Genomic DNA, 26722 nt, shown 5'->3' on the forward strand with positions numbered 1-26722 from the left:
GCAATTAGCGGACCTCCAGCTGTTGCAAAACTACAAGTCCCATCATGCCTCTACCTCTGGGTGTCATGCTTGTGACTGTCAGAGGCTTACTATGCCTCATGGGACTTGTAGTTCTGCAACAGCTGGAGGTCCGCTAATTGCATATCCCTGCTCTAGAGTCAAGGGGAGAGTGCTCTGCAACTCCTCCTCAGTTCTGTGCTACAGGCCTGATAGGCCGAACTTAGCAGCTGCATAAGCCACATATTGAAGAAAAAAACCTGGGCGGTCAGGACTCGGGGCCCTCACTTGCTGAGTACATTTCAGGAAGTGGAACATTTATGCTGTGGGTTCCCCCCCAGAGGTTGAGTACTTATTATGCTCTCTTGTCTTGACCCCTGCATTTTTGTGATACGTACAACTGACCCCCCCCCCCCCCCCCCCCCTCCAGTCTTTGCATGTGTATCATGCCACATAATTTCTCTCCTCAGGATTCATAAAGGTGCCTTTTTTACAATCCCAGCAACACCTCCTGGTTCACTCCCACTGATTATAAAATATGGTTTGGTCATAAAAAGTTAAAGCCAACTCCAGGAAAATGTAAAATTATCCCTTGCAGTAGGATTACACAGGTACTGCAAGGGTTATTTACTAGTTTTTTTTTTTTTACCTAGTAAGGAGGTGAAACACTTTTACTACCTGTTCTTTCAGTTCCTAGAATGCTAGAGTGTGGATGATAAGAGGCTGCAGAAGTGTGTGTTTTATTTTTTTTTAACAAGTATGGAGCATGTTTATTGAGAAATTCAGCAGTACAGCTTACGGTATTCAATGGTTGCCAATGCATCAAGGACCTAATTACATTCCAAGGTAAACCTGACACCACTAGTCATGGGACATAAGGAAGTAGAAGCGAAATATCAGTTCAGATTTGTAAAGCATCATCATAATCATATGTCATAGCTTTCAATCATAGTTGATCTAGATAAAGAATTTAGACTTACAAGGAGGGGCTACCAGGTGAAGTCAGGGCTCTCCTGGAGAAGTAAGGAAAAACGAGAGGGGGAGGGGCAAAAAAGTACAGGGGGCACAATATTGAAAAGACTATATGGTAGGGAGGCGAGGGGCAAGGGGAGGCCAAGACTGTGATTAGAGATTGAGCATTTTCAGCTGTAATCAATACAGTAGAGGATGGTGTATATACAACCGTTTTGTATGAGATCAGCTGGAGCCCCATGAATCCAAGTGGTCCAAATTTTTCCAAACCTTTTTCAGGCAGTTTCTACTGATTATAGGATATCTTATAAATTGGCGAAACCTTATTAATTACAGCACGCCAGGAAGTCAATTTGGGAGCATTGGGTGGCTTCCAATTTAAAAGAATTTCTCTACAGGCATAAAAAGTAGCATAAAATATTAACAGTTTATCATAACGCCCAAAGGCAACATAAAAAATGCCCAATAACTGCACTTTAGGGTCCGATCCAAAGGTTAGATCATGCACATTAATGTCAACCACCATGGACCAGAAGGGGCAAATACAGGGGTTAGTCCGTGCCATAGGGAGGAACAAGCCTTCAGCTGAGTTATAGCGTGACACAGGGGCTGTCCAATTAATATATGTTGTCTAATCTCTGGGGTGTATAGTGTGTCCTATGCAATAACTTGAGTTGTGAAAATCTGTCCTTGGCCTAGACTATATTTGTGACTCAGTTGTTTATACAGTCCTCACAGTCCTCTTCCTCAGAAATAAAGGGACAATTTGCCAGACTTTGATCTCTACAAGGTAGCTTAGTAACATGTGCAATAGGGAGTCGATGGGGAAACAAAGGCTTCCCCATCACTCTTAAGGTAAGCAGCCCTTCGTTGGGGTCCAATTCTAGAGTAAGGGGGGGTAAGGAGCTGCATGTGAATTGCATGGTGCAGCTGCAAGTATCTAAAGAACATCCAGTTGGGGGGGTTGTACTTAGTATTGAGGAAAACATTCCATTATTTACCACCCGATAAGGGTCACTATGCCTCGAATTGCCCAGAGCTGAGGGTCTAGAATACTTTTCAAGTGAGAGAGAGTTGGGTTGCTCCACAAAATTGTGTGTGTAGGGGTGCCATGTTAAGATGGTAGTTTTCGTCAAATGTAATCACAATTTCGTTTTTAGAGGGCCTCAATTTTTACGCTTAGGACTGCATAGGAACTCGCTATAGCTACCTCTAGAGTGGGTACTTTAAATGTTGTTTATCAAAATAACTGGAAGTAAACAACCAACTGAACACACACATTGTGTAAGATTTAGGCAGAATACGTTTTTTTAGATTGTTTGCACTTTAACCCACAGAGCAATTTTTTGTTCTGGTGAAATCTTTCAAATGATGGCCTACATCGATTGATTTTACAATATGTTGAAAAACTAATTTGACCATTCTTTCCTCATTTTTATGATCTGTGGTAATTTTTGTACATAGAATTCTGCAATGTGGTTTGTGTGTGCGAAGTATTGACACAACATACAGTATATTGTAGCTCACTAACTTCAGCACATGCAGTAGGTTTGATTAGCCTTAAACATTAAGGGACTAAAGTAGGAAAAGTGTGCAAAAAAAAAAGTGTCTTACCCTTTGCAGCCAATCAGAATCCCTGTTTAATTTTTAAACCATAAACTATAGAAAACTTTTTTGCTTTGGGCTACAAGAAATATTGTATAGCATACTTCTCTTGCATGATCTTTTTCAGGTCCATTTTGTTTTAATTCACGTAGATTGTTTTTCATTCCATACTATTGGATTTAAAGCTTGGATATGGTGTTTATGCTTGAGTTTTATCAGTGCATCTTAAATGAGGAAAGTAATTCCTTTGAAATTTTGCTGGGCTGCTGGATCACACTAACTTTTTACACAAGTAGCAATTTGTCTTGATTTCAATCATTTCAGAAAAAAAAACATTTAAAAGAACAGTGCTGTCCGAAATGTATTAAATCTTGTAAGCACACACCTGGCTCATCATTAACTACCGGTATTTGTAAAAAAAAAATACACTTCTGCTAAAACTCTTGACATTGCGTCCACTCTTCACATGATTTTATATGATTTTAAAAGATGTGAGCTAAAAACTGACAAAGCAAGTTATGTCTCTCCTCTGTAGTACATCGTAATATGCCCATGGAGGATGCCCTGGCTCTGGTAGTTAAGGCATTTGGGAAAGTTTTTGGCGAGCGTGAACAACAAGAGCGTAATGAAATTTCACACAAAGCGGCTGATCTGGCAGACGACTACCTGGAGAGGGAACTCTATGAATCTTACACTGTCCCTCTGGACATTAGGCACCTTCTCTTCCTCTTAAGTGATGGCAAATATTTATATGCCGAAGAGCTGAAAGCAGTCAGTGACTACCTGAAGACCAGGATAACTGAGCTGGAAGGTATACTTAACATTTCCCATTTTGTCCCCGGTGCACACACACGACCCGAACCCCTTTTACCCCTTGACATTTACCACTGTTACTACTTGTTCAGTGACTGTGTTCTACACAAGTATTATGTTGGAATCGCTGGTAAAGTCAAACTAGACCTGTTTCTCTAATTTTTTTATTTGTTTCATTAAACTGTTTCTCTTTTGTTTACATCCTGAAACTTTTCTCCACATAGCCCCCAGTCACACCTGTGTGACTTGTCATGTGATTTGATAAGTTCAAATCGCATGACAAGTTGCACCCTGTTGTCCTCAATGGAAGTGGTCAAATTGGCGTTACTCCGAGGCGCACCAGTTTTGAATGTAATTATTGCAAGAAATCACAGATGTCTTCCAAGTAGCACCTGAAGTAGCACTACTTTGAAATCGTGCAAGTGAAGTAGCAGGATTTCAACGTCGTGTTCTGTGTCACCGGGGGGCTAAGTTTTAGGGGAAAAAACACGGAATTCTTATCACTCTTAGTCTTTCTAGTCTAAATACAAGGGTACCATATGCACATCAGGACACATTAATATTCCTACTTGTTTTCCTTTAGCTGTGGGGTCAGTGTTGTTGCCAGCTAATGCTGAGTGCCCCATGTTTAAATAACCACTGTACACATTTTTAGGGTCAATTCAAATGTTAAATGCACCCAAATCTACATTAGTGTTTTTCAGTCAAACTGTATTTTATAGTCTACATTAAAGACTGATTTTACAAAGGATCCATTCTGTTTAAATATTTAAACGAGTTTTAAAAATTAAATAGATGAAAATCTTTAAACTCCATTTTGATGCAGTTGTACTTCACTTTGGTATTACTTTATTAAATATAATCAGTTATTCATAAATTTATTTCCTCAAATGGTTTGCAACGTCGACTGCTTTGCATTTTTGTACTTCCAGTTTGCTGCCTCCTGATTAAAACATACACTGAGACATTAAATACTAATATTTATTCATATAACCATCTGTTTTACCCTGTATACTGTTTAAACGCCAACATAATTTTAAGATATTTTTATTTTGTTCTAGTATTTGAATGAAGAAAAAATCTACAAGAAGTTTTTAAAGTGAAACTCCGGCTTTGTTAGAAAACAAGCTACATATGAGATTTGCATAAATATTTCAAGGATTTAAAAAAAAAAAAACTATTTGCAAAATCTGTTCTAGAGCTAGCATTTCTATTTTTCCTTGGCTTGTTTGTATTTTGTCAGAATTGAAGGTAGTGCACAAGAGCAGTGTTCAAGCTGTCAGATGCATACTTCATAAAAAAACTACTTTTGTGGAATGACTAGTGCAGGATTTGAAGGCCAACTATAGATGCATCTGTAAAGGCTGATTATTAGATTGTTGCCCAGAATTGGTTGTTGAACTAGAAGCTTTCTGGCGAAAGCCCTGCCTGGCTCAGCCTGATGGCCATGCATGGGCATTTCTTTAGGTAATCTTGGAGCTTTGATGTGTATTTAAAGCCTAAACTTTTATTTTGGTTTTGAATAATATGGTGAGTGGTTAGAACTCTGGTCAAATTTTATTGCTTTCTATGCCTCTGCTTGGGAGAGGGTAAAACCAAAATATGATGTGCTACCAAAACATAAATAATGGAGGCAATGTTTTAATGGGGCAGATTTGTTCCAGGGACCGCTGTCTAAGATGGCATTTACCTCAATTTGGAGAGCATTTTTCTAGCTTCATGTTGTGTCTACAGACTATGAATAGAAATCTAAATGGAGCACAGATTTGGGGGGGGGGGGGGGGAATCCTGACACTGGTTTTCACTATTCCTTACTTCATCCAAAATGAGTTTTGGTTTTATGGTTAACTGCAACAATCTGCCACCTATGATATTTTTCTTCTTTGTCACTTCCCAGCTTCGATTTACCAGATAATTGAAAATTGTAGCGGAAAAATATATTACAATCTTTGGTTGCCATTGCAGTAGTCTTTAAAAAGTGGGAAACAAGTGCAATTATTGATTACATATTGCTGCATTTTAAAATCTGATACAAAGCCAGACTAATTGCCAGTTGCGTGCTCCCCCCTAAAAATATATTTTTTATTTAGAAGCCCCCGATACCTCAGGTAGTACTCTGGACACACTACAGTTATCAGTGGGAAGTGAAGTATTGTTGTAACAAACTGATTAACAATCGAGTACAATGTTGGTGATTTTGATAGCATTCCCTTAGAATCTAAATTTTGAAAATATATGAACTTTCAGTGAATCCGGAGTTGCACTTTAAAGAAAATCAATTTTAAATAAGGATTATTGATTTTGGTGCAACTGAACAACAAATCTGGTGTTCTGTGTACATTATGATGTATTTTTTAGAAGTTCTATTTAACTGTGGTTATTAACTCTTCATGCCAGATACATGTGTTGCTGATTGGGCAGCAATATTAAAGTGGAAGTAAACCCTCCTCTCGTTTTCAGCCAAGAAAGCTGCACATGTGATCAGTTATGACACCAGCCATTGGATTGCTTGACTGCTTGGTTGAGCGCACAACTAATGTGACAGTAACATTCCCGAAACGTGCCGCGAATGTAAAGTTTTTTTTTTTTTTTTTTTTTTTTTTTTTTTGTTTTGTTTTTTTTTTTTTTAAACTGTTAAATCAACGGGTTTACTTCTGCTTTTAAAGCTTCCAGTTGCAATAGTATGGGATCTTTTTTCTTCTTTCTCTCCTTGTCTAACTTTTTTTCCAACTTTAGGCTTTGAAGAAGCGGACACTACCGAACAGGCTAATCCTGCATTTGATAGTCACACCAACAGTAAAACACATCTCTTGGAGAAGCCTCCTCCACTTCTTCCCACTCCTGCCAGGAATTCCTTTGGGCTAGCTAAGCCTTCCTTACTAGGTGACAGGCCGTCAGCTGGTATCAGTCTTCTTTCCAATCAAGGTAAACAGGCCATTCTTTAACCATTTTGCTTTGTGCACTTCATAATTGTGGTGTAGTGTTCATTGCTGTGCTTGAGGTGTCATACCATTTGCCGACCACCCACAGTATATATACACGTCCTGAATTTGGCGTTAAATACCGTTATTATGGCAGCAGCTAGCTGCCATAACACTGGTATCTTTTTATTCTGTGGGCAATTCGGCATCTGGTAAAATTGGTCCCGATGGAAGTTTTGTCATGGGATCACTTTTAGAAGCTGTAGGAGAGGTGCATGGAGCCTAGTCATAAGGAGTTGTTAATACAACCTCACCTGTTCTTTAGTGTGACTTTGACATGCAAGGATTTCCTGAAACACTGTGCTGGCAGTATGTGCTTGCTGGATTTTGACAGATTCTTAAAGTGGGATATAGCCCTGGTTCACACTGGTGCGATTTGATGGCAGATTGCCGGCAATGGCATCATCCTAATCAGTGCGACGCCGCACTGATTTAAAAAAGTAGTTTCTGTATTATTTGCAATTTCAGGTTGCGAATTCCATTGACATCTGTGCAGAAACCCGCACAGATGTCTGTGAAATCGGGACTGACATGCGGGAGTGAAATCATGCCAGTTCAGCTGAACTCGCACAGCTTCATTCCCACAGCTCGGTGTGAACCTGGGCTAAACCCAAAAGCAAACATTGTATTGCAGCTTACGTGTGATAACACAAAAAAAAGGGGGGGGGGGATGTGAAGGGCAAAAAATTATATGTGGTAACCCACAATGATATCCCATAAGACACTGCTTACCTGCTATAGGTAGCGTCGCTCTAGTCAATAAACTACATAGATAGATAGAGAGAGAGAGAGAGAGAGAGAGAGAGAGGTTGTCCCCTTTTTATAGCAGTGGGAATCCAGAAGACCAAATGAGCAACACAGCATGCAGTGTAGGGATATTAGAAAAGATATGTTTAAAAGTTCAATAAACTCCTCCATTGGAGGTAGCAATTAGAGCACATAAACAAGACATGTATCCAGTGACTACTGCACTAAACAGTCAATGAATATGACAACACACACCACAATACGCAGACAAAAAACGACAACAACATTTAAAACATATAAACAATCGTCCAGATAATCTATGCACAGCTGTTATAGAAATTAAATAAATATATAGTAGATATATGGCATGAATACCCCTGCAGAGGTCCCTGGGGGCTCGAGCCTGCTGGAAAAATGGTTAAAAATTGAGGGGGAGGGATGGGGAAAACAGCGTAATGCGCATGCTGGATATTGATAGAACAATTGTCCAGGAAGTAGCAATGTGGGTTGTGTAGTTTATACAAAGAACAATGTTCATCAATAGGTAAAATACACTTCCACTGAGAATGAGCTTCTTATATGCTGGTGGTATAGAACTAAAGTCCTAATCCAGGCTCTATGGAGGACTGTGCGGTATCCCGCATGTATGCAATTAGGACTATACAGCTGGGGGAGAAAAGAATGAAATAATAAAGACCTTAGGCCACTGTGCAATAGACCTCCTAGAGCGGTTTAGATTATTACCGCATATCCACACATCTGTCAAAGGGTGAGAAAAAACCTACAGTCCATATTTAATATGGAGTATTGAATGATCAGGGTAGTCAGCCCTCTCACTTCACCATACAAGGCATAGTATGCTAGGCAGTGTTGGCTGTAAAAGACAGCTATACAATACCCTCCTCGATTTGACAGCTTCATATGGTGACCTCCTTCACTGTTTCTACAATACCTCCAGCTATCCTAAGGTATGAGCGCTGAACAGCGTAAATATCCTCCAGTCCTCAATCTCGTAGCACACTTTGTGCTGCTCGGCAACGCTCCAGCCTCCCTGGCTCGCAATAAGCTCCCTTCTGGGACATGATGGTGAAAGGGGCGCCTTGTGACATCAACTTGTTTTGCAAGGTGAATCGTGTAGCTTCGTCTGGACACTGGGGCGGGCCTCTGACTGTTCCTTATCATGGCGGCGTCGCCACGGCAGGTTACCGCCTTAGAGAATGATTGTTTTCAGTTTGTCGAAATTCTATCAACAAATCAAGGCGACCTCTATGGGGGGCATCTTGGGCCCCAGCTTATGCTTGTTTGCTTTTGGGCTTGTGGAAGGAGGAACTGTTTTTTTTGTAAAATGGATGTATCTTGACCACGTTCATACATGGTTAAGATACATTGATGATGATCTTTTGATATGGCGTGGTACCCTTTCTGAGTTGCATGAATTTATAGAACAATTAAATGTCAACGACCAAAATATTCATTTGACATATGCGCATGACCAGAAAAGGATCTTTTTCTTTGATTTATGGATTTCAGTGTCTGGTCGTGTGATATCCACATGTACCTTCAGGAAGGATACATCCACAAACATCCTCCTTCAGGCAGATAGCCATCACCCTAGGTGGCTCAAAGACAGCATACCAGTTGGCCAATTCCTCCGTATCAAGCGCAACTGTACCAAACCCAATGAGTATATGATGGAGAGTAAAGACCTTTATGGAAGGTTTAAGGAAAGAGGCTATGCACAAAGCCAACTCAAAAAAACAAAATAAGATGGCAAAGCGCAATAGGGAGTACCTTTTGGAAATTCCATCTGGAGATGCAATAGCGAGAAAATTAGGGCATGAAAAATACAGGGCCCCATACGTGCGATTACTCGGTTTGGTGCTCAGTGGGACACTGTTCGAGAGATACTCCACAAACATTGGGGTATTCTGACCAGCGCCCCGGGACTGGCCAAAATAGTAGGCCCATTTCCTAAGATGGTGGCCAGGAGTGCCACAAACTTGGGAGACATATTTAATAAAATCTGAGTTTAGGAAAGAAGGGGGATCAACATGGTTGTCGGATTTCCCTAGAAGTTTGGGTATGTTCCAATGCCAGGTTTGCCCGCACGTGGACAGATCAGACTCATTTTGGGATGCATTGGGAGAAAAAGAATTCCAGATAAGGGATCTTATCAACTGCTCAACTACTTGGGTAATCCACATAACATGCCCATGTAGGAAAATGTACATGGGGAAAACAAAACTCCCCTTAAAAATCAGGATAGGGGAACACATGCATGAGATAAAGGCGAAGGATCCAGAAAAACCTCTGGCTAAGCATTTTGCCCAATACCATGATGGAAGGTTGGAAGGCATGACAGTAAAGGTATTTACACATTAAGACTACCTTTGAGAAGAGGTGAATTTAACCAAATTTTATTACAAAAAGAAAAGTGGTGAATCTACCATTTTAAAATCTTTAGTTCCCTTGGGCCTGAACACTGAACTCAACCTTCAGGTCTAACTTGAAACTTAAAATATTTCTGTTCCCAGGGGTATCTGTGGCATTTCTTCCCATAATTAAACATATTCTCAATATCTAATTTTTAAGTTATTTATGAAGTTGCCTGCAACACCTGTCTGATCCCTTTTATAGTTGTAAGTCTCTATATATTGCCATCTACTGATCATTAGGCACTGTACATGATTTACATGATGCTACATAGCTGTAACAAGTGATGGCAAAGCAGATTTCTGTTGACCTTTTTTTGCTTCTGACAAATTTCTAGTAGCAATGCTCAGATAATATCTGTACGTGTGACTTTCCCTTTATTCTTTGTTTATTGTCCACTGTTGCTTGTGTGTCTGTCTTGTTGAATGGTTATGGTGCCATGTAGGATTAATAATTGACCTTCCAAAAGTTTAAACTTTAAGTTTCTAATTTCAGTCGTTTGATCTGAATATTTATCTTCCGATCTAACGTCAAAACTTCATCTCTGTTCAGTGCCTGGATTAGGACTTTAGTTCTATACCACCGGCATATAAGAAGCTCATTCTCAGTGGAAGTGTATATTACCTATTGATGAACATTGTTCTTTGTATAAACTATACACCCACATTGCTACTTCTTGGACATTTTTTCCACCAATAGCCAGCATGTGCATTACGCTGTTTTCCCCATCACTCCCCCTCCATTTTTAACCATTTTTCCAGCGGGCTCAAGCCCCCAGAGACCTCTGCACGGGTGTTCATGCCATATATCTACTATATATTTATTTCATTGCTATAGACGAGGTATAGTCGTGGCATGAACAGCTGTGCATAGATTATCTGGCGTCCGGACGATTGTTTGTGGTGGTTTTTTTTGTCTGTGTATTGTGATGTGTGTTGCCATATCCATTGTTTAGCGCAGTAGTCACTGGATAACATGTCTTGTTTGTGCTCTAATTGCTACCTCCAATGGAGGAGTATATTGAACTTTTAACCATTTAAATAATCTCTTCTATTATCCCTACACTGCATGCTGTGTTGCTCATTTGGTCTTCTGGATTCCCACTGCTATAGTGGAGACAACCTCTCTTACATGTGATGACTGCATTCATTTTCTTTAGGCTTGCTTTCTTCTATTTTCATCTGGTGATTCAGACAATATGTCTGTTGATTTTTCAAACAAACAAGCTTTCCTGCAGAATATATCTGTTAAATAGGGAAGACAAACCACTAAACACTGGCAAGGGTTCTTACAATGATCAGCTTTATTTATATAAGACCTTGTTCCCAAAAGGAAAAAAAGTTTGCTGTCACTGATTTATAAAGTATTAGCTGGAGTTTGGCTTCAATTTGTTTTATGTTTTTAAATCTGCTAGTACATCTAACACTCCCCTCCACCCAGACTAACAATGCCGCTGTCCAAATGTGCCCCTGTGCTCATTGTTCCAGAATGGGGGCACTCTAATACAGAAGGAATGTTACTAGCCAGATCCCTACGTGAAAAAATGCCTAAGAAAGGAACACTGATGCAGCCACCACATCTAATAATTGGTGAGCTACAATATGTTACATTTTGGGTTTAATACCGCTTTAGGAGCCTGGGAAAGATTTAGGTCTTCCCTGCAATTGCGTGTAGTGGCCAACATAAGCAACTTTTGTGCAGTTAAGTCTATACCCTTGTTTATCTTAGAAGAACAAAACCATTGAGTTCCTTTTAATCTAGCATGTTTGCCTTGGAGACTGTTCTGTTTTTGCAAGTCAGCTACGTACCTGTCCTATGCATCGGTGTCTCAGACTGGAGGTTTTATGTGGCCGGTAGTTATGAAGGTAGGACTATCTTCATCCATTTTTAATAACCTGTTTGTTTATTTAGGTTTTAAGAAAGTCGAAATCGATGACGCAGCTAATGCCATTTATAAAACACTACCTAGTGTTTCATCAGATGCCCTGGCAAAGCCTCCACCCCTTCTTCCTACTCCTGTCAGGACCCCATTAATGGCTGTAGGGAAACCACCTCTTCTATCTGAAAGATCCTCAGGAGGACTTCTTCCTACACCAGGTGACTTTTTTTTTTTTTTACATTGCGCCTAAAGCTCTTCTGGTCCATGAGGTAAACATATTTTTTTTTTTTAGCCACATGCCCAGTGTGGTAAACATAAGCCACTACCATTAAAAGTGTAGCAGAGGTGGGGTAGTTGGCGCTACCTATGTGCAGAAAAACAATCTATCAGGTCACCCTTTATATAACCCAAAAGGACTCTACAGCTAATTGGGTCAGTGTGGTATAAATAGATCTACATGATCTATATGAGGTGCAAGTGGGTGTGGAGGTACACCTAGATAAGGGGGGGCAAACCTCTGCCTAAAAACCACTAACTGATAAGTGCACTGTTTGTTTTTACCTCTTAGTGGTGTCTGGACAATTTACAACATTACAGTCACTGGATATATATAGACTTTGGCCTTTGTTACAACATCTTTTTCTTTTTTTAATAGGAAGGTGTATTCACTACTATCACTGGTTAATTTAATTTACTTTATTTTTTTTTAGTATGTTTATAGTGGTGTCATAGAAGCATCATTGCACACTCATCCTCAGTAGGTGGACCCCTACATCCTTTCACCCCCACATGTAGGGTGCGGTTTTATTATTATATTATTGTGACCTAATTTTTCATGCCATATAAAGAGTGACATGTCAGATCACTTTTCAGGGCACTGGTGTATTTTAAGTTCATCACTGTGAACTCACCCTTAGTGGTTTTTAGGCAGAGGTTTGCCCTTATCTACACACCCACTTACACCTCACATAGGGTGTAGACCTATTTATACCACACTGACCCAATTAGTTTCAGAGTCCTTTTGGGTTATATAAAGGGTGACCTGATAGATTGCTTTTCTGCACATGGGTAGCGCCAACTACCCCACCTCTGCTACTTTTACTTTTAAGAGCTCTCCTCTGGGAGCTTTTTAGGGGAGGCTGCAACCTTTTTATACACTTATTTTTCTTTTCCTAAGTGCGGTACCTTCTATTTTTATATCTTTATAAGCCACTACCATTGTTTGTTTAGAGAAATATGGGTTTTTAAGTATAAAAGTATGAGTCTATAAAACATTATACTCACCTAGGTAGATGCAGCATCGGTCCAAAGCTGCATCTGTCCCCCGCTGCTTCTTAAATTGAGAACTGAGCCATCAAAGACTGCTATTCTTAGTTTTCAGTCACTGGCTCTCTGCTTAGTCCCTCCAGGCGCTCACTGGAGTGCTGGGCTGTGGAGGGGGGTGGGAGTGGCTGGCTCAGTCTCCCATCGGCTCTCTGAGAGGCTGAGCCAGCCGCCGGTCCAGGCATCTGTGTGGATCCTGCTATCAGCTGAAAATGCATCACAGGAGTGCAAAACGATATGCACTCCTGTGATCCATATAAGGAATACGGCCAAAAAAGCTTTGGCCATACTTCTCCTATAACACATCCCTATAATCCAGCACTGGGTCTTGAAAACAATGAGCTCCACTCCACCGGGAGCAGGGAATCCTGGTCCGTCAGTGGAGCTTCATTGAACATTCTTTTGGCTGACAGCATGCACTCACCCAGGTAAATGGCAACAGCCCAGCCCCAAGCAGCCAATCAACTTGGAGAAAGGCAGTGGCTTGTTTGGGCTGTTTGAATATACTTTCAGCACTGGTCCCAGCCTGCAACGTGCACTCAAGGGTGTATCTATAAAAACCTTCTGGGGAAAGGAGACATTATGATGATGGCCAGCGTTGAAGGAACCAGCTGAAACAGGAAAAGAAGAACGCTGGAACAGGAGGCAGCATGTTAGGTAAAAATTTTCATTGATTCTAAAAGGTGTGCTTACAGTTGGTATGCACAAGTGATGTCATTAAATGAAAAAATGTGTATGAATAAATTGAACTTACATGAAACAAAATATAAAGAATAAAAAAAGTGTACACTATCGTGCCAAAACACACATGTGAAAAACTCAAATATCAATAATGGTCACAGCGGTTAAACATCAATCAAGACAAGGTGTGACAATGATGAAAATATCTGTTTATGATAAAATAATGCAAAGATAGTGAACATAGTCCATATAATAAAAAAACAACAAGAAAAAGTTCATGAAAATAGGGAAACACATCCACTTTCCATCAGACCGTACTCCATGTAATTGAAGAAAGAAAAGAAGAATAAATAGATGTGACTTCCAATTGAAGTGAATCCAAAAAAAAAGTGTTCAAGATGGACCCTTACCCTCGATGGTGGACCCCCCTATTGGCAAGGTCTTGCGAGCAAGCAGATTTAGCCCTCTGCAGGGACGTGTGGTGATGGCGTCCACAGCAGCTGACATGTCCAGCGTCTCCAATCTGGTCTAATCCAAGTCGTGTGCCTGGAGGGGGGAGAAGTGCCCACTTGCCCCCAAGGTGGTGGATAAAAAGACAAAAAAAGCTCCAATGGTATAGTATGTACTGGTGGGTTTATTGTAAAAAGATAAAACGAAAACGGAGAAAACACACTCCGTGAGAACACTCGTAAGAATCATAAAAATAAGCCGGCATAAAAACAAGCGAACACCCGTGCCACGCATTGAAGCTATCACACTGTTCGCCCCATGACCTGCACGGGTGTTCGCTTGTTTTTATGCCGGCTTATTTTTATGATTCTTACGAGTGTATATATATATTAATATTTTTTTTTTTTTTTTACTAGAAATGGCAGTAATCTGCGATTTATTTTTTTATTTATTTTTTTTATTATCAGGACTGCGATATTACGTCGGACAAATTGGACACTTTTGATACATTTTTGACTGTACTGTATAAATGTCACTAGCAGGGAAGGGGTTAACACTAGGGGGGGGCAATCAAAGGGTTAACTGTGTTCCCTAGGTGTGTCCTAACTGTAGGGGGGATAGGACTGACTAGGGGAGGAGGGAGAGAGAGATCGGTGTCACAAGCGATCGCAGGTGCCCGGCAGTCATCGTGCCCACCGAGCACTCGCATTGGCTCCGGGCACATGCTGCGCGCACCTCCTACAGCATCTTAAAGGGCGGACGTACAGTTGCGGAAGCTCGCCCAGGGGAGCCAACCTGCTGCAGTGCAACTGCGGTGGCTGGTCCGGAACTGGTTAAAGTGATTCTAAACCTGTGTTCTTTGGCAAAATTTTGAGGGAGCTCATTCCCTTGAATGAGAAGTAACCCCACACATGAATGGTCTCAGGATGCTTTACTAACATTGGCCTGTTGGTAACGCTCCCCTTTTCTTCTCCGGACAAGGTTTTTTCCAGATGCCCCAAACAATCGGAAAGGGGATTCATCAGAGATTACTTTACCTCAGTCATCAGCAGTCCAATCTCTGTACCTTTTGCAGAATATCAGTCTGTCCCTGATATTTTCCTGGAGTGAAGTGGCTTCTTTGCTGCCCTTCTTGAGACCAGGCCATCCCCCAAAAGTCTTCGCCTCACTGTGCGTGCAGATGCACTCACACCTGCCTGCTGCCATTCCTGAGCAAGCTCTGCACTGGTTGTGCCCCGATCCCGTCGTTGAATCCAACTGTAGGAGACAGTCCTGGCGTTTGCTGGACTTTCTTGGGTTCCCTGAAGCTGCCTTTACAAATGCAGTGGAAATGTTTTGTTTTTTTTTCATGGCAAAGAGAGACTTTTCAAATAATTGCAATTCATCTGATCATTCTTCATAACATCTTGGAGTATATGCAAATTACCATCATAAAAACTGACACAGCAGACTTGAAAATTGTGAAAATTAACATTTGTGTCATTCTCAAATCTTTTGGCCACGGCTGTAGAGCAAAATGTCAAACTGATACAAATCAAGGTGTATGTTCCTGCTCCTGTCTGAGAGGTGGAGCAACCTTATCTCAAAAAATATTAACATAACTTATTTATCAAACCGATACTGATCCTGTAATACCAAGGAAGGGCAGAATGTAACGTGGGGTGTTGAGCGACAATATTTCATAAGCTGATCATAAAAGAAAATTACTGGAGTGGTTATCTTTGTGTGATGCCTTGCAGAGTATCAACAATATTCTTACTCTTTTTAAAGTAGAAACTGTTTATATAAAACATAACCTTATGTGTACACAGGAGAACACACGTACTGTATAGATGTTAGGAATGTTCTCATTTATTCCATAGCTTACAAGAGCTTTCGTATTGAGAGAAGGCTATATCAGGTTTCATTTGGCTGAGACAAAATACAACTGTGCTAAGTGTTCCAATGAGACTGTCTGTTGAAGCAAAGGTAATTTTTAAAAAGGAACTTTTCATGTATATAAAATACAAAATGAACTCTCCAAAGCCTAACTCTGTGAGGCTCAATTTCCCCCTTTTTTGTCCAGTCCTGGACAACTGTGTCCATCAAGGTACCTTCAGGTGAGCGGACTGTAGTTCAAGTACACCAATGTCCGGAGAGCTTCATTGTCCGGGGAGCTTCATTCCCTTGAAGCTTTACTAAACAGATTTTATTATGTGCAAAATAGCCATGACATTTGGCATCTTTACTGCTTAAACCATGAAAATATGCTACCAAAGAAGTCTTCAAAACTTGCACCCATTACCAGCAATATGCCTAGCCTTGAAGACCAGATATTACTTTTCTGTGTATGGGTTATTACTGAAAATGGGAATGATTGGTTTATTCTGCAAACTGACAGATGGGGTGCCATTCAGGAAGGATGTGATATTTACTGATGCTGCCATAAGGGGAATCCTCAATGTACTAGGGTGCAATTTGCTACAAATCCGGTCTTGCCTATCGCCAGACTTCTATGAATATCTGTATTTGAGCTGCAATAAAAGCATCTTTTCAGCTAGTGACCTATACTATACTATATCAAGTTCTTTTGTGTCAGTCTGACCTTTTAAATGTCCTGATACTGCCCTGCACCTGATTTTACACAGGGATTCTGCACTACCCATTTGCATCCCTCATGATGGTGTATAAAAGCAAGTAGACTATAGCAGAGAACAATAAACTAAACTTTACGGTCTCTTGCAATTTCATCCCTGTGATTAATGGCAATTATTTTGCAATCTTTTTACATTGACTAGCATGGACCCAGTTAGATTACCCTTCAAGCTTGACTGCTATGTCTATCCAGGGAGCACTTGATGGGGTCCTGCAAAACATTCTTCCAAATTTTTCTGCAAGTTTCCAAATTAAGAGTAGTTTTTTTTAGCTGTAGGCTGGGAGTTCCTGTAACAGAGTAAGGATTTGGAATGGAAGAGTAAATTAGCTTGTGCATGTCCTCCAATCTCCTGTGGAGGCTTTGCACATGCACATAAAGTTTATTGTTCAGAACAGGCATTTGTTGAGGAAAGGAACATCCTAACCTAGTTGTTATCCCAAAAAGTATCTCATGGGGAGAAAGTCCTGTGTTTACCCTTTTGGGGTGGTTCTGATGATGTTTAACACTATAGACAAACACTCTCCAAATCTGTTTCCTTTGTCATTTTGGTCAGTCTACTTTTGCCTGACCTATTAACCCTTTTGACTTACTCCTACTGTGAGATGGTGTACTGAAGGGATGTGTAACAATTTTTCAAAATTTTAGACATGATTTTACCTATGAATTGCGAGCCTCTTAACTCAATAACCATAACAGCAGACCACTTCTGAAAACAACCTTTTAACCTTGGTTGTGGATTTTGTCGTAGGCCAAAATGAGAACATGTCGACACACACCAAAACATACCCATATGATCTACACTCTGGCAGCTTATAATATATCTGGAGCCACAAAAAGAAAAACTCAGACCTAGGGGAGTGTTTCAAAGGAACAGTCACCATTTTTCCTCAATTGTCAAGCACAGATCAAGCAAATTATGCAACATCTGGCAAGGGTAGCAAACCCTGGGGTTATGCATAGCTTACCTCCGCAAGTGGCCATTACATCCTCAGATGTCCTGGTCCATGCGCCGGTTGCACTGTGATGAGGAATAAAACTCGGAAACACTTTTGGGTCACACAGAGACTGCAGAGGTGCTACAGGAGATAAATGCAGCCTCATCAGTTCTCATCAGATGCAGCCTGCCAGCGGCCTCCACCGATGGGGTCAAGAGGTAAACCTCAGGGTCAACCCCAGAGACAAAAGAAGTCCTGGGGAAGGAAACCTGCAAGACAGAACGCTAAAGCCTCTTTATGAAGGGGCTCCCCCGCTCGTTCTAGTGGGGGGAAGACTTCTGCAGTTCTCGGGGGTCTGGTAGGAGGAGTTTCGAGAATTCCCGTCTCCTTGTTTCCTCAGGTCAAATAAACCCCAAAGAGCCAGAAAAAAAAGTCTCTTTCAAGCGTTAGACCGACTTTTGTCACAAAAAGTGATCATGGTGGTCCCCATGGAAGAGCAGGGGTTGGGGTTTTATTCAAACCTTTTCACTGTACCAAAACCAAATGGGGATGTCGGACCCATTCTAGATCCCGAAGATCTGAACCGGTTCCTGAATATTCACTAGTGGAAAAACGGCATTTTCAGTTTGTAGCCTTGCAATTTCGGTCTAGCTACTGCACCTCGGGTGTTTACAAAACTTCTGGCTCTTCCTCTGGCCAGATTAAGGACTCAAGGTATAACAATAATAGCATACCTAGACGACCTGCTCTTGATAGACCAGTCGGTAGCCTGCTTATACCAAAGCATGGTCACCACAGTCAACTACCTGGAATACCTAGGTTGGGTTCTCAACCTAGAGAAATCTTCTTTAAAACTATTAAGAAGAATAGAGTACTTGGGTCTGGTTATAGTTGCAGCCCAGAAGAGGGTGTTCTTACCCCAGGCAAAGATCAGCGCCATAAAGGAGCTGGTTCAGGTGGTCAGGGTGAAGAAGGGTCCTTCTGTCTGTCTTTGCATGAGGTTGTTGGGAAAGATGGTGGCTTCATTCGAGACAGTTTCCTATGCTCAGTTTCATTGGAGACTGCTGCAAAAAAGTATCCTGTCTGCCTGGAACAAGAAGATCCAAGCGCTAGATATTCCAATGTTATAAATATATAGACAGATCCGCGCTTACAGACTGATTTACACCTGCAGCCCCCCTATGTAGGAAGGGGACACCTAAGTGATCCCCCAAAAAACTGAAAGTCAAAGTATAGGGAGTGGCGCTGTGTTAAAACAAAGGGTGTGGCTGTAAATTAAACAAGTGCTGAAGTGTGTGATATAATTGCTTCTTAGAAGTGAAAATTTATATATATATATATATATATATATATATATATAACTCCCAAAAATCAATGTATCCCTATATTGGTGAAAAATCCTTATTTAGTGGTAAAGGGAATTTGCTACTATATGTGCAAACACTAACATAAATATTAAATCATCACCATTATATAACATATATAAATCTACTAATTAGAAAATGTAAAGTGACAAGTGCCAAAAACTGTGGTTATCAAACCATTGTGCATTGATGTGCAAAAACCATTTGAAATAGTAAATCATAGGTAATGTGTAAAAACCGCAACTATATATCAAAGGAAATCCCATATATTGTTTGTTGCAAAGTGTTCATAACAGTAGTAGAATGTGCCGTGCAGAAGGTTCTCCTGTGCTGGTACAAAGCCGTGCTGTAATTGCTGGCAATCACCCCCCAATGTGGTTGCACTCACCGGAGCACTCCACCCCTGCAGGGGTACGAGCGTATGATGTTAATCCGGTTATATGGATGCCAGTATCCTTCCACGCGTCTCAATTCAAAGCAGCTACTTGCATACAAAGAGATGGGGACTCCCTGTCCCTTGATGTAATAAAGGTCCCCACTGGATATCCACTGTTGCCAAAATTCTCAGCCAAAATCAGTTGTTCTCTTTCTCAAGATCATTTGTATTTTCATGGAAAGTCATTTGAGAGAAATCGTTCTCAGAGCTCAATACCTGTCTTTCATCAGAAAGAGACATTTAAGACATGTCACAGACATTAGAGCATGGTTGGATATGCAGGGCCTGCACTTCTAAGAAGCAATTATATCACACACTTCAGCACTTGTTTAATTTACAGCCACACCCTTTGTTTTAACACAGCACCACTCCCTATACTTTGATTTTCAGATATTCCAATGTGTCCGTCACCAAAAGTGCGCCAGAGCCTCAGTTGGTGGAAGAAATCCTTCTTACAAGTTACCTGCAAGATGGTAACAGATGCCAGCCTTTCGGGTTGGGGAGCAGTCCTGGAAGAGGCGTCTGTCCAGGGGAAATGGTCCAGAACCGAAAGGACCTTGCCGATCAACATTCTAGAGATTCGGGCAGCACGCCTAGCCCTAAAGGCTTGGACATTCAGGTTGCGGAATTGTCCTGTCAGGATTCAATCTGATAATGCCACAGCAGTGGCTTGTATCCATCACCAAGGGGGCACCAGAAGTCATGCAGCCCAGGGAGAGGTAAACCATATCCTAACCTGGGCAGAAATGTATGTGCCATTCATATCGGCAATCTTCATTCCAGGGATAGAGAATTGGCAGGCTGACTACTTAAGTCACCAGCAGTTGTTCCGGGGGAATGGTCCCTTCACACCACATCTTCCTGGCTATATGCCAAAGATGGGGGATGCCGGACGTAGATCTGTTTGCGTCCAGGTTCAACAACAAAGTTGAAAACTTTGTGTCAAGAACAAGGGATCCACTTTCATACGGAACAGATGCGCTGGTGACCCCATGGGATCAGTTCTCACTGATTTATGCATTCCCTCCTATTCTGCTGCTACCACGACTTCTTCACAGGATTAAGCAGGAAAGGAAGTCAGAAGTTCATGTGGCCCAGAAGATCTTGGTATGCAGAGATCTTAAAGAAGGCGATAGGGGCCCCATGGACCCTACCACCACGTTCAGACCTGCTGTCTCAGGGACCAGTGTTCCATCCTACCTTACAAATGCAAAATTTAAGTTAAGTTTGGCTATTGAAACCCACATTCTGAAGAATCGTGGGCTTTCAGGCTCAGTGATATCTACCTTGATTAATGCAAGGAAGCCAGCTTCCAGAGTCATTTATTATAGAGTCTGGAAGGCATACATTTCCTGGTGTGAATAAAGGGGTTGGCATCCTAGAAAGTATATTTATATATAGAATCCTTGCATTTCTGCAAATGGGGTTAGAGATGAAGCTGGCCTTGAGTACCATCAAAGGCCAGGTCTTGGCCTTATCGGTATTATTTCAACGACCACTTGCTTCGCATTCTTTGGTCCGTAGCTTATACAGGGGGTGACACAGCTTAATCAACCTGTTAGGTCACCCCTGAACCCTTGGGACTTGAATTTGGTTCTGTCAGCATTACAGAAACAGCCTTTTGAAACGATACAACATATTCCCTTGGTCCTTTTTGACAAGGAAGCTAGTTTTACTGGTAGCCATATCTTCTGCAAGAAGGATATCAGAATTGGCTGCTCTTTCTTGTAAAGAGCCATATTTAATTATTCACAAGGATAGAGTGGTATTGCATCGTCCTACCTTTCTGCCGAAGGTGGTTTCAGGTTTTCATCTAAACCAGGATATTTTTCTACCTTAATTTTTTCCAGAACCCTGTTCTACGGAAGAAAAGTCGCTACATTCTTTGAATGTAGTGAGAGCAGTCAAGTCTATTTAGAGGCGGCTGCTCAGATTCGGAAAACGGATGTTTTGTTTATATTGCCAGAAGGCTAAGTGGATTCGGTAAGTAATTATTCAAGCTTATGGTTTGAAGGGGAAAGTTCCATCTTTTCAAATCAAAGCACCAGGTCTGTTAGTGCTTTGTGGGCAGTGCATCACCAAGCCTCCATGGCTCAAATCTGCAAGGCTGCAACTTGGTCTTCAGTCCATACATTCACCAGATTCTATCAGGCGGATGTAAGAAGGCATGAGGATTTCGCCTTTGGGCGCAGTGTGCTTCTGGCAGCAGTATAGGTCCTCAGGTCTGATTGCACCCTACTTTGGTTTGTGTCTCCCTTCCCTCAGATAGCATTGCTCTGGGACATCCCATACAGTAATTACTGTGGCTCTGTGTCCCGTGATGTATGATAAAGAAAATAGGATTTTTATAACAGCTTACCTGTAAAATCCTTTACTTGGAGAACATCACGGGACACAGAGGTCCCTCCCCTTTTTTTGGTTACACGTGTATTGCTTTGCTACAAAACTGAGGTACTCCTGGTAAGGGGGGGTTATAGAGGGACTTGAACTTCTTGTCTAGGGTGTGCCAGTGTCCATCACCTGAAGGTGCCATATAATCCATACAGTAATTCCTGTGGCTCTGTGTCCTGTGATGTAGGATTTTATAGCTAAGCTGTTTTTGCCACTTCAAGTGCATACTTTTTGAACTATCATTTTTGATTCAAAGGGTAGAAATAACTGGCATTTCTGAAAAATAGTAGAATTTTAAATTCCTGTGTGTGCTAGTTTGGATGACATCTGTGGGACCAACGTCAGAAGGCGTTGTTTACTATCCACTCTTATCTTGCTGGTACAGGAAGTTGGAATGTTCCACTAGCCACAACTGCCCAGGCCAGCCTAAAGTTCCACCATTGTCTGTTCTAATTTAGACAGCATCCCCACAGAAGTAATTCAGTTATTCGTTAGCAGCTTTAATTTTTTTTTTCTGTTGTATAATTGTACTGGCTGTCAATGTGTTCGATTTGTAAAATGATAAATCGAAAACATTTTCTTGTAAGGCTTTGAGGTATTAGCAAATACAAATTAAGCTGAATTTACTTTTACTTGCAAGTAAAGTGGGTGCATTTGATTATTGGTTGTTTTATCAAATGTAAGGTATCTTCTGCTTTAGCTACCTCACTATTTTCTAATAAGAAAAGCACTGTATGAGGCAGGATCTGCATTTAATCCTCAAACATGTATGTTGAGTGCCTTGTTTTCATGGTGTGGGATTTGTCCTAAGATTTGTTTACTTAAACCCAAACATGTTAAAGTGAATCTTCTGTTTCTTTAGGATTATCTGCTCCGCAAGGCAAACCTCCGCCCCTTTTGGCAATGCCAACAAAAAGACCTCCTCTGCTTGGCTTTCCACCTATTTCTCCTGCAAAAAGACCACTTCTTGGTGAAAAACCTGGTCTTCTCCCTACTCCTGGTAAGGCGTTTTTTTTTTTTTTTTTTTATTAGTAAGACCTTGTTATCCACTTCAGCTCTAACACCTGTGGTCTGGAGGCTCTTGCGGCTCCTCCCCGCATTAGATAACCCCCTGGGAGAAGCGCTCTCCCGGAGGTTAGCTTGGGGGCGCGCTCCCGAGTCATTCGGTGTCCATAGAAGCCAAATGTATGACTCGGCCCTTCCCCCCGGGTCATTGCATTTGATTGACAGCAGCAGGAGCCAGTGGCTGCGCTGCTATCAATCAATCCGATCAGGACTTGAGACACCGGCTTTTGCTGGTGTGCTCGTCCTTGGGACAAGATAGAGGGGGTGTACAGGTAAGTAAAACGGGGTCTCTGGGGGGGGGGGGCTGCAGCATAATAGGTTTTTTCACCTTAATGCATAGAATGCATTGCGGTGAAAAACCTTGAAGGTTTACAACCCCTTTAAGATCACAATGTAACGATATTGTAATGACAGGTCTTGTGAAATTCATTTTGTTTCCCAATTCTTCATTAAGGGACACAGGGTCAAAAGGAATTCTCAATTACATAGGAATATATTAATAAGCACACCACAAAACAGTATGTACTGCAGCAATATTCTTTTATATTTAAAAAGATTTCATACAATTTTCAGAAAAGGTATACCCCATGTAACATGTCAGGAGAGGCACAATAAAGCATAGCTGTCCACAGAAAAAAACGTGCAAACCTCATTACATGTTAAGCAGAAATATCATCCCAACAAAAAAACAATAAAAATGCATTATCAACACCATGGTAAAAGGAAGAGAACCCTGAATGGGCAACATTTTGAGGGCGAAAACACGTTTTATCAAGCCTGTTTTTCACCTGATGGTGGTACATAAAGTTTTTTTTTTAGGGGATAAAACTCAAGCACAGTGCTAAGCAACATGAGCATTGCATGTCTTTTATATATGAGATTAGGTTTAAGCGTGTAAACCACATGTGAACACTGGGTTATGCTGCCATCTACAGGAGAATTGGGCAGGGGTAGCAAAAAAAAATTCCTTAGGCTATATCCTTTTCCATGCAGGTCCAACCTGTAATGTAACCCTAGGGCACTAGTTTGCTGTTGGTAATTTCTAGGCACCTGGTGACCTATTTTAGCCTGGCCATACACTGACTTAATTCTGTTTTTTTTAAATGTGGTACAGCCAGTCAGTGGGCAGTATGTAGTGGGAGCACTGGGAGCAGTTCTCCAGTTCTTTTGTGTTCTTTTGTATGCAGTGAAGGGGTTGAAGCAGCACAGAAACGTCTCCTGATCGGCCACTTGCCACATGGCTGGAAGCAGAGGACTCCCAGGCTGCCATCTCTGCTCCGCCTCTTTCCCAGTTTTAGCTGCTTAAGCAGCCATATGTGAATTGTGTAGAAGGGAGATTTCGGCCACACCACCACCCCACCCCCACCCTCCAGCTTCTGATCCCGAGGATACTGCACAGCTTACAGTCCTGTGTGAGGCACTAGAGAAATGCTGCAGCCGGGGGAGAAAGTCAAAGGTAGACCTTGGTGACCCGGTGACAGAGATGGTCGCAGAGATGGGGGTGAACCCAAGCACCCCCCTGGAGCTGCCCCTGGATTAGGGTGTGCCTAGGCACACTCCCTGCATACGCCAATGATGTATACCAGGGGTCTCCAAACTTTTTAAACAAAGGGCCAGTTTTTTGTCCTTCAGACTTAAGGGGGGCCAGACTGTGGGCATTGGGATTAGAAATTTTCCTGGCATCAATGTGAGTAAACCTTGTTTTATTTGATATTAATGGAAAGAATAGTGCCCCATCGTTGGTATCATTCAGAGGAATAGTGCCTCCTTGTTTGTGTCAGTGGGAGAAATGGTGTCCCATTGTTGTCAGTTGGCAGAATAGTGTCTTGTATCAGTGGGAGGGATAGTGCCTCAAGGGCCTGATAAGGCAAGCAAAGGGCCACATCCGGTCCCTGTGTCACATTTTGGAGACCACTGGTGTATACTGATAATTCATGAATACCCTAATTGGTTTAGCTTCCATATGAGCAGTATGGTGGATCATAAGCACAAAGGCACCTGTTGTGGGGCTTTTGATCTATTAATGGCCCCTGCTTGAAGTCCACATGCTTCTTCTTTTTTTTTTTTTTTTTTTTTTGTTTGATGCATACCGCCCATATTGCTCTTCCGTGCTTGAGTCCAAATGCTTGTCTTTGTGTATCCATCCAGCCATGCTCCTCTTTTCTGGATTATCTAGGGGACATTATCCAGAACTATGTTGGAATTTATACATAAGATCACAGCCATGATTGCGGTCTCAAATTGTAGGTGCTGCAAGCATGTTTTCCTGTAGCTTCCTTTGCACATATAGCTCATGATGATAGATTATCTAATTTATTCCTTTTGAATGGTATGGTACCTAAGGAGGTTCAGTCTACTACTCCTAGCCCTAAAGATTCTTTGTTCTTGTTGATGCAGTGCTGGGAACTGGAGCTACCCACCTTTGTATTCCCAAGTTTACTAGTTTGGACTTTCTTAAGCCTCCATCCTGTATAACCTTCACATTATGTTTGTTGCAACTGATTTGGAATGGTAATTGTTTTTCTCCTGATTAGTAGCTTTCCCCTTCAAAAGTATTGTCCATCAGTACCCTGTTTAGAAAGCATTGGTCAAATACTCCGCGGCCTGTGGGATATCCAGCCTTTTTATGTTTTATCAAATCCCTTGAGCAATTTCTTGTTTTGCAGCAGTTAGGATGCCTGTTGCCATGCGCTAATGTGTTGCTGGCATTGTGGATATGGTACAGTCCATATATATTTGGACACAGGCACAATTTTTTAGTTTATTTCAGGTATTGGCCAAAACAGATTCAAGCTATAGTTCTATAATGGATATGGCCTGAAAGTGTGCACACAGAGTTTAATTTGAGGGTATGTAAGTCCAAATCGGAGGAAGGGCTTAGGAATTACAGCTTTTAATAGCCATCCCCCCTTTTTCAAGGGACCAAAAGTAATTGGACAATTGAATCAAAAGCTGTTTCATGGCCAGGTGTGGGCTACTCCTTGGTTATTTCGTTATCAGTTAAGCAGGTAAAAGGTCTGGAGTTGATTCGAAGTGTGGTATTTGCATTTGGAATCTATTGCGGTGAACCTACATCATGCGTTCAAAGGAGCTGTCCATGCAAGTGACACAGGCCATTGTAAGGCTTCAAAAACAAAAAAAATCAATCAGAGAGATAGCAGCAACTTTAGGAGTGGCCAAATCAAGTTTGTTACATTATGAGGAACAAACGACGCACTGGTGAGCTCAGCAACATAAAAAGGCCTGGACTTTCACAGTAGACAAAGGTGGTGGATGATCTCTCCATCCCCTCCTGTGGTAAATTAAAACCCATTCACAACATCCAGACAAGTGACGTAGACACTCTAGGATGTGGGTGTATCATTGTCAAAGTCTACAATCAAGAGAAGACTTAATGAGAGCAAATACAGAGGGTTCACCACAAGGTGCAAACCATTCATAAGCCCTGAAGAATAGAAAAGCCAGATTAGACTTTGCCAAAAAACATCTTAAAAAAAAAAAAAAAAAAAGCCAGAGCAGTTCTGGAAAAGCATTCTTTAGATGGGTGAAACGAAGATTAATCTGTACCAGAATTACGGGAAGAAAAGTGTGGAGAGGGCTTGGAACCACTCCATGATCCAAAGCACACAACATCATCTGTAAAACATGGTGGAGGCAGTGTGATGGCATGGGCATGCATGGCTTCCAGTGGCACTAGGTCATTGGTGTTTGATGTGACAGAAGCAGCTGGATATATTCTGCGGTGTTTAGAGATGTACTGTCTGCCCAGATTTAGCCAAATGCAGCAAAGTTGATTGGACGGTGCTTCACAGTACAGATGGACAATGATCCAAAATACACTGCAAAAGCAATCCAGGAGCTTTTGAAGGAAAAGAAGTGGAATATTCTGCAATGGCCGAGTCAATCGCCTGATCTCAACCCAATTGAGCATGCATTTCACTCACTGAAAGCAAAACTAAAGGCAGAAAGAGCCACAAACAAAGAACAACTGAAGAGAGCTGCAGTTAGTCTGGCA

General features: G+C 41.5%; 1 protein-coding gene across 1 annotated transcript in view; it reads left to right on the plus strand.

Annotated features, from left to right (window-relative positions):
• The window catches only part of LOC141112316 (uncharacterized), a 128356-nt gene that overhangs the window by 94722 nt on the left and 6912 nt on the right, over window positions 1–26722 (plus strand). Inside the window, exons 8-11 of the mRNA XM_073605002.1 lie at window positions 3110–3385; window positions 6124–6312; window positions 11460–11645; window positions 22505–22642. Of these exons, the coding sequence (XP_073461103.1) occupies window positions 3110–3385; window positions 6124–6312; window positions 11460–11645; window positions 22505–22642 (789 nt within the window). The remainder of the gene's footprint in view (window positions 1–3109; window positions 3386–6123; window positions 6313–11459; window positions 11646–22504; window positions 22643–26722) is intronic.

The sequence above is a fragment of the Aquarana catesbeiana genome, linkage group LG11, assembly GCF_042186555.1.
Source record: "Aquarana catesbeiana isolate 2022-GZ linkage group LG11, ASM4218655v1, whole genome shotgun sequence".
Classification (NCBI taxonomy): Eukaryota; Metazoa; Chordata; class Amphibia; order Anura; family Ranidae; genus Aquarana; species Aquarana catesbeiana.